The 8,887-nt window shown below is 37.0% G+C and overlaps 1 protein-coding gene across 3 annotated transcripts in view; it reads left to right on the forward strand.

Moving 5' to 3' along the window:
* Window positions 1-6,812, forward strand: part of LOC128218892 (A disintegrin and metalloproteinase with thrombospondin motifs 18-like) — a 38,220-nt gene extending 31,408 nt beyond the window's left edge. The window contains exons 22-24 of one of the 3 annotated variants that reach the window (XM_052926656.1): window positions 1,638-1,720; window positions 3,186-3,315; window positions 6,144-6,812. In XM_052926656.1, coding sequence (XP_052782616.1) covers window positions 1,638-1,720; window positions 3,186-3,315; window positions 6,144-6,208 — 278 coding nt within the window. In that variant the 3' untranslated portion in view covers window positions 6,209-6,812. Of the gene's footprint in view, window positions 1-234; window positions 1,583-1,637; window positions 1,721-3,185; window positions 3,316-6,143 lie in introns of those variants that run through there. The other 2 variants (XM_052926654.1, XM_052926655.1) reach the window with 2 other exon arrangements.
* Window positions 6,813-8,887: the final 2,075 nt, after the last annotated feature.

Below are 8,887 nucleotides of genomic sequence, written 5' to 3' on the forward strand. Positions count from 1 at the left end.
CAGAATTTTTTAAAAATTCAGTAGATGGCGACATTTTGAAAAGATGCATGTCCAAATACGTTTCCCGATATTATGATAAATAAGAACTACACTGTCTATATAGTTCGCCACTACACCGGTCGGAGTGTTAGTCAAAGTTATTTCTGTTTTATCTAATACACTTTGCTTTTCATGCACCTGTAGATCACGTTCTTTGTAGTCCATAAGTTTTCCATAACACAAACATTTTTTCAGCTTCTTCTAGCACGTCATCGTCAACAGCCAGCACGTGTGACTCGTGCACGAGTTCTACAACCAGTTCGACCGAACCAGTTACAGTGCACCGCATGCGCCGAGTCTCGTGCATGAGACGAGGACCTTGAAAATCGAAATTAAGACTGGAAAAACTACCTTTTTTTAAATTTGGAATATGTGTTCAGAAACAACTTTTATTTTTATTTTTATAACAATTAACATGCTTGTATTATGCCTGTTTGATTTTTACCCATACTTCATTTGTTTCCTTTTTTACAATAAAACTGTTTTATAAATTATCAGGCGCATTCTTTGCATGATTTTTGCTAGTTTCACCTACACTTGCTGGAAGTGATGGTGCGGTTATCGAACACTATAAATTACGGGGTTAATAGGTGACCCGATAATGGATATACGGGGCAAAGGAAACCTTTCTTGGAAAGAGTTAAGTATTTTAGAATTCAAATATGTTTTCCTGCGCCCCGTATACCGCATATCGGGTACCTACTAACCTAGTAACGTATATATTACTTCGACAACCTGTTAACATGATAAAATGTTTCATTTATTCATCGGAATATTCATCGGAATTGTAAAATAAACGCCATTTTTGGTACGATATAAATTTGGTAACCCATTATGGGAAAATATTGGGTCACCGCATTACCAGTCCTGGACCAATGGCGTCAAGTCATTTATGTTGGAGGCGTTATATAATCGAATAACCGTCTTTGGCCGTCTAACAAATGGTCGTACGATTTGATCAATAATAAGAAGGACCTTTTGGGGATTTATACGAACGAATCGTACTTCTTCCAATCGTATTTGTTTTGGTCATAATGTGTTACACAACATACAAGAACCTTTATTTAAAGTCGGGTATATGATAAAAAGAAACATCAGGTCAATGAGATATTTTCTAATATCAGATGCTTTATAGATCATTTAATCAAAATCCGTCCGGCAATCCCATTGGAGGAGATGTGAGCGTAAACACTGAGGTTTGGAAAGGGTCAAGTACACAAACATGTTAAAGAGCAGAACATAATGGGCATTTTATAACTTAATTAAGTATATACAGCTTATCTTCAAATACAATGAATTATAAATATACAGGAATGTTCACTATATAAATAAATTGCTATACCTTAATAACAATTAGAAACGTCTCATAAAATAGAAATGCTGCGTTTTCTGCACCTTTCTTTCAAATTAAACACAGTATCCTCCATAAGAACCATTGTTTTTGACATGTATTCATCGATATCGGTAAATTAAAACAAACGTATAAATTGTGGTACATCTTGTTTGGGAGTAAGAGTGCATCTTTAAGTATGTTTGTCTTAATATGAAAAGGAGGTCAAAGATGACACATGTTAATCTAGCATACTTTCCACGTGCAGGTGCTACTGTTCCTACTACGACAGCAGGTGATCCGATTACACCATCAACTACTGTAACGACAAATACGTCATATACGGATCAGGTATGGTTTAAGCAAACGTGTAAGATAGATATTATACAAATATCTTGTTTCCTTTTATCGTTTAAACGCGTTATGATTTAAATTTTGCCAGAAATAACCACAAAAGAAGTGCCAATTTTGTGATTTACTTTCATATCATTCATCATCGATGAAGTATAACCTCGCTACATTCTAAAAAGAATCCTAACTCTATACAATAGGATAATCATAGCAATGCATTTAAAATCGGAAGGTTGTATTCGACTCGAATGGATTTTTTCAGGCTCATACAGTGAAATTAAAATACGCATAATCCACGAGAGCCGAATACGACATCTCATGCAAAATATTTATGTCATTGTTCATGTATATACAGGGGCGGATCCGGGAATCAACGTTAGAGGGGGCGTAACTTATGGGCGTACCATTTTTACTTGCGCCCCCCCCCCCCCCCCAGAATCTGCTAATGGTTATGTGTATACGTTGTTCGTCGTTATATTTTATTATTGCATTTTGTTTGTTTACTCCGTATGCCTGTAATAGGGCATGAGTATTTTAAGTTCAAAGTTCAAAATCTTACTGATCAAAACGCTGACCTATACGTTTTTAGGTCTCCTGAACACGACATGCTCAGGATGAGCTTTTGAGCATGATGCTTATCAATATAAAACAATAATGTTCATCAATATAACACATTGATGTTGATCAGTATAATTCATCAAAAAGCAAAACATAGGTTATATTTGAATTATGCCATACTGTTATCTGGGGAAAATGAGCTGATATTGAAACTGAGAAATGACATACTTTTAGTAGAAGTACTTTTATGACCTCATGGCCTAGTCGATGCGCAGAACAATAACTCAAACCAGCTGACCTCCCAAGCGAGCATTCGGAACTCCTCGGCCATTTTCCATCGAAAACAACCTCGGATGTATATGGACGGTTTACGGTTCAGAAATCGGTACACTAACTACGCTGCAAGTAGATTTAATAGTAGAAGTAGTAATTTAGTAGTTACACTTAATGACTTAACTCTCGGGAATCTTAATTATTTTCGCAATACACTTCACTGGCAATGAATTTAAACTTAGAAATGCAAATATAACCTAAAACACTACATTTAATTGATGATATAATTAAAAAAACACGAACTACATCTACTAATGTGCCGGCATACATCCGAGGTTGTTTTCGATAAAAATGGCCGGGGAGTTACGAATGCCAATCGAGCTAAATAAACTGCCACACGCACGCACGCACGCACACACGCAAGCACACACGCACGCACGCACGCACGCACGCACGCACGCACGCACGCACGCACGCACGCACACACACACACACACACACACACATAGTGTGAGACCCAACGGTGCAGACAGCACTAGGTTTGTAATGTAATGTAATGTTAGTAACTTTACTATTAATTAATTTAATTTACAAAGCCGAATTGAAAACGTTGCTCTAAACTTGCCCATTTCAGTGTGACTGGGGCATGGTCCTATGCGAGAACCACAGATGTATCCATTACTCGAAGGTTTGTGACGGCAAAGACGATTGTGGGGATGATTCAGACGAACCTAGCGGGCTCTGTGTCTCAGTCTCATCAGCAGGTATGTATTGTGCATGACATGTTGTTTGCTTGTCCACTGTGGAGATCTCGTCGACGAAGCTGGCAGTATATAAGATATGCCTCAGTGTTGTCAGCAGGTATGTATTGTGTGTGACATGTTGTTTACTTGTCCACGTGGAGATCTCGTCGACGAAGCTGGCAGTATATAAGATATGCCTCAGTGTTGTCAGCAGGTATGTATTGTGCATGACATGTTGTTTGCTTGTCCACTTGGAGATCTCGTCGACGAAGCTGGCAGTATATAAGATATGCCTCAGTGTTGTCAGCAGGTATGTATTGTGTGTGACATGTTGTTTACTTGTCCACGTGGAGATCTCGTCGACGAAGCTGGCAGTATATAAGATATGCCTCAGTGTTGTCAGCAGGTATGTATTGTGTGTGACATGTTGTTTGCTTGTCCACGTGGAGATCTCGTCGACGAAGCTGGCAGTATATAAGATATGCCTCAGTGTTGTCAGCAGGTATGTATTGTGCATGACATGTTGTTTGCTTGTCCACTGTGGAGATCTCGCCGACGAAGCTGGCAGTATATAAGATATGCCTCAGTGTTGTCAGCAGGTATGTATTGTGTGTGACATGGTGTTTACTTGTCCACTGTGGAGATATATCGGATGAACCTAGCGGGCTCTGTGTCTCAGTCTCATCAGGAGGTATACATTGTGCGTGACATGGTGTTAACTAGTTCACTGTGGAGATATCCCAAGTTAGCAGTCTATATGCCTTAGTCCCATCAGCAGGTATGTATTGTGCATGACGTGTTGTTTAACTTGTCCACTTTGGAGATATCGCCGTCGAAGTTAGCCGTCTATATGTCTCAGTCTTATCAGCAGGTATGTATTGTGCATGACGTGTTGTTTAACTTGTCCACTTTGGAGATATCGCCGTCGAAGTTAGCCGTCTATATGCCTCAGTCTTATCAGCAGGTATGTATTGTGTGTTTATGTGATAGCTTTTTTTTAATTCACGTATTGGAGTTATTTCATACTAACAAACGCCGTAACATATCAGTCCCGTCAGCGGGTATGCGTTGTGCGTCATGTTTTTGTTGTTGTTGGTGGCGTGTTGTTGTCGTTGTTGTTGTTTTTGTTTTTCTACTTTGAAAATATTTCGGACGAACCTTGCGGCCTCTGTGTTTCAATCAATTTAGCAGATATGTCTGGAAGTGATTGGTGTGTTATCCTATAGATAAAAGTTGCAAAAAATGGTTCACTTGGTTCAACATAGAAAAACAAAATACAAACTATTGTTTTGACTTTTCATTGCTTCATGAGCTATTGAGCTGACAAGTGACTATACGAATGCAGGCAATCAGTCAATCCCTTAATTATAAACACGAGGTCTTGGGGTCATCGTGTAAGCCAATAGTTTAAGTATCCAGTGCAGCCATACCAAGTGGGTGTGTACCACATGATAAACTACGTCAGAAATGCTACGTCGGAAGGCAACATTTTGCTTCGAATGAAGACAAAGTTAACTTGTTTTTCTTAGTCATTTAAAATGAAACAAAGGAAAGTCTCTGTCGCTTAAAGAGCCCAGCCCGCCTTCGTTTTATTAACGGAGTTTAATTAGGTGATTAGTTTCCTCAAACACTTTGCCATCCGATGTAGCATTAATGACGTAATTTAAAACGTGGTTTATACACACTGTATACCGGTGTTTATTTTTACATTTACATTTAATCCACATAAACATCTTAAGAATAGTTTGAATTAATGTACGTGAAGTTAGCGGCCTAGCGGCCTAGCGGCGTGAAGTTAGCGGCCTAGCGGCCTAGCGGCGTGAAGTTAGCGGCCTAGCGGCGTGAAGTTAGCTTGATCGCTTGATCGACTTCTTTGAAAAAATGTTGAAAATCGTTTCAGAGTGATGATTGGTGCATATAAACAGCAAATATATCAGTTTGTTAGCAGAGCAGACATGTTTGCATGCTATAAAATAGAAAAATGTTTGATAAACTTTTTTGAAAATATTGTTGAAAATCGCTTGAAATTGATATTTCGTGCACAAAAACATTTAATTTATCATTGTTTAGAAGAAAAAGCATATATTCCTACTTTGAAATTAGATACCATATTAGGCCGCTAGGCCGCTAGGCCGCTAGGCCGCTAACTTCACGCCGCTAGGCCGCTAGGCCGCTAGGCCGCTGTATCGCTTGATCGACTTCTTGAAAAAAATGTTGAAAATCGTTTCAGACTGATGATTGGTGCATATAAACAGCAAATATATCAGTTTGTTAGCAGAGCAGGCATGTTTGCATGCTATAAAATAGAAAAATGTTTGATAAACTTTTTTGAAAAAATTGTTGAAAATCGCTTGAAATTGATATTTCGTGCACAAAAACATTTAATTTATCATTATTTACAAGAAAAAGCATATATTCCTACTTTGAAATAAGATACCATATTAGGCCGCTAGGCCGCTAACTTCACGCCGCTAGGCCGCTAGGCCGCTAACTTCACGCCGCTAGGCTGCTAGGCCGCTAACTTCACGCCGCTAGGCCGCTAGGCCGCTAACCTCACACCGCTAGGCCGCTAGGCCGCTAACTTCACGTACATTTTGAATTATTGAGATTTATTGGGGGAAACAACCGAATACCCCGACAAAATTGGGTGAAACTGCGTCCAGCTCGTCACTGGCGTTTGACCAATCAATGATCGATAAAATAATTATAATTTCTTTTCTAGAACTAGTGCATAGTTTCAACCTATTTTAAGTTTGGGTTAAAAGTGATTACATTGCAAACAAACGTTTTACTAGATAATCGGTATTTTTCATTTTTTCTATGTACAAATTTGATTTCCTATATTCCAGAAAACGTTACAATACCGCTGATACACCTTTTGTTGGCTTCGCTGATAGCATTTGCAAGACTGTAGTTACAGACTGGAGGAAATGGATGGTTTTGTGTTTTTTGAGATATGCAAGATATTGCTGTTCATTAAATAAACGATATTGATATATTGAACTGTGATAAACTTTATTGACATGTATTTATTTTATAGAGTTTTTTTTCTGATACACAATTTGTTTAATAACACACACATGTGCATGAATTGTTTGTAAAATAATATCAATATGTGTCGTCAATACAACAGGCGTCTGGCTCATTTTTAGTGTCTAAAATGTTAAGTAATATCATTTTTGGTACATATAATGAGATATTAAGATCAAACTATGCAAACAAACAACAAAATAACATAACTTATTATGTATTATTTTGAAGAATTCCATACGTAAACTACAGAAACAATGTTTGGTGTGAAATGTTTTGTTTAAAAAACTGTTTTATTTCAAGATTACAAAAATAAGTAGAAGAATAAAACATAGACGAACATATGCTGATATCCGTATTTTGAAACACACCTATTTTTTTTAAATTGAATTAATTTACAGTAAATGTATTTCATATTGCAACTCTGGTTTATATGTTTAAACTCAAAATGATAACATACTGAAGAGTTTGTTTATTATAGTATAACACGTCTCAATTGAGTGTCAGCCGTTGGGCTTATCAGATACCTTAAATGGTAAACCTATTTACATCCGATTCCTTGTACATGGGACAAGGGGAATGTAGTTACAACAACAACGAGGACACTTCTTGTACGTTCCCGGGGATAAAAAATATCCAAGTTAACGGAGATACATATGTGTTCATGACTAGTTATACCTCTGGTTGGAAGTTAGATATTCGCGAATAACCGACTGGCAATAATCGAAGAACCAAATGGCCAGTAGAATATTCGCAAAGAACCAAATGGAAATAGTCCAGTGGAGAATGAACGTAAAATAGTGCATAATAGTAAATAAAACCAGTGTTTGTCACATAGATACAAATATACATATAGATACCCAACTACTGACTAGTTAGTAGTTGAATATTCGCGAATAATCGACTGGAAATGGTCGAATATCCGACTGGCGAATATACGAATAAACGGTGCTTTAAAACAGTGTTTGTCGCAAAAAATACATATTTGTAGATGTATAAAGAAACATTTGACGGTCGAATTTTCCATATGTGACTTTTAAAACCATATATATAGAGAGAGATATAATCTGAATCCGCCAACTACTGACTGGTTAGTAGTTGAATATTTGTGAATAATCGACTGGATATGGTCGAATATCCAACTGGCGAATATACGAATAAAAGTGAATAAATCAGTGTTTGTTACGAAGATGCATATATGTGCATGGATAAAAAACATTTGGCGTTTGATTTTTCCATAATAGTCGAGCAGCTTAATATCAACATAAACATCTTACTCTGCCAACTGCCTTCAATTTTTTACGTCATACTATACACAGAAACATTAAGGTGATTTTACGCTTCTGTGCATAGGTGATACAGCTCCATTCCGAAATACCACAGAAAGACAAACGTATGAATTAAGGAACAACCATATCAGTCTTTAAATTAAAATCGACTTTAAAATTTCTCAGAAGCGGCCATTTTCCTGACAAGCGCTCAGATGATGGCCTTAATTCTAACACTCCTCCAAAAAAGCCGACGCTCAACGGAGATTGCCGAGTAGCTACGAAAGCTGCGAACAACAGCTCAAGGGCTCAACGTCACTTATGTATCGCACATTCGAGCCGGTAAATAGATGTTTATGTTTACATTAATTTGTACATATCAAGAACATCATCTGAGGGCTTTCAGGTTTCACTTTCGTGTTCAAGTAAGTCATTCGGAACCCATCGGCCATTTTTATCGAAAACAACCTCGGATGTATTTGGACGGTTTACATACTCAAAAAGCGGTACGTTTAAGTCCGCCGCAAGTAGATCGCGTAGTAATTTTATTTAGCAGTTAAACTTTATGCAAATAATTACTAAAAAACACAGTTTGTTCCACCGGAGCGGAAAAAACAGACGAAATTTTCATCAGACAAAATACGACGTCATCGCACCAGAAGACAAGTTTTCGTGAAGGTTTCGTCAAATGGGAATGCGTCATAAGATGTAATAAATATATAATAGTAAGATGACATGAATTAAAATCTTAATAATTAAGAATTTGCGAAGTGAACCCTTGTGGGCCCTTACAACATTCAAAAACAGTCATAGTAAAAGTGCATGCAGTTATCAAGTTACAGTTTTGACAAAAATGTTTAGATATTTAGAATAGCAGTACTTTATATTGCATATGTTTAATACATCTGAGTTTGAAACATTTTTACCTTCGAAAGCAAAAGAGGTAAAAGCATAGCAGCAGATACAATGCACTTCAAAGGTGCCTTTTAAATTAAGATGATTATAAAAATTTACATTGTACTCGTATGATTTTTGTTCTTATCCGAAATAAGATATAATATTACTCTCGAAAGCAAAATGAGTAAAATAAAGCAACGGATGTTTATCAGCAATAGATAAATAAATAACAGCTAAAACTTAATAGTAAAGTTGGTGAAAACTAATACAAGTTTATATATGACAACAGTCCTTAAGGTGTCTGACTCAGTGTCATACATTCCGAAAAAAATCTGAAAATGAGCCCTTTTTGATCATTAAAATTTGGATTCATCTAACCTCATTGGCTGACACATTTT

The sequence above is a fragment of the Mya arenaria genome, chromosome 15, assembly GCF_026914265.1.
Source record: "Mya arenaria isolate MELC-2E11 chromosome 15, ASM2691426v1".
In the NCBI taxonomy this organism is placed as follows: domain Eukaryota; kingdom Metazoa; phylum Mollusca; class Bivalvia; order Myida; family Myidae; genus Mya; species Mya arenaria.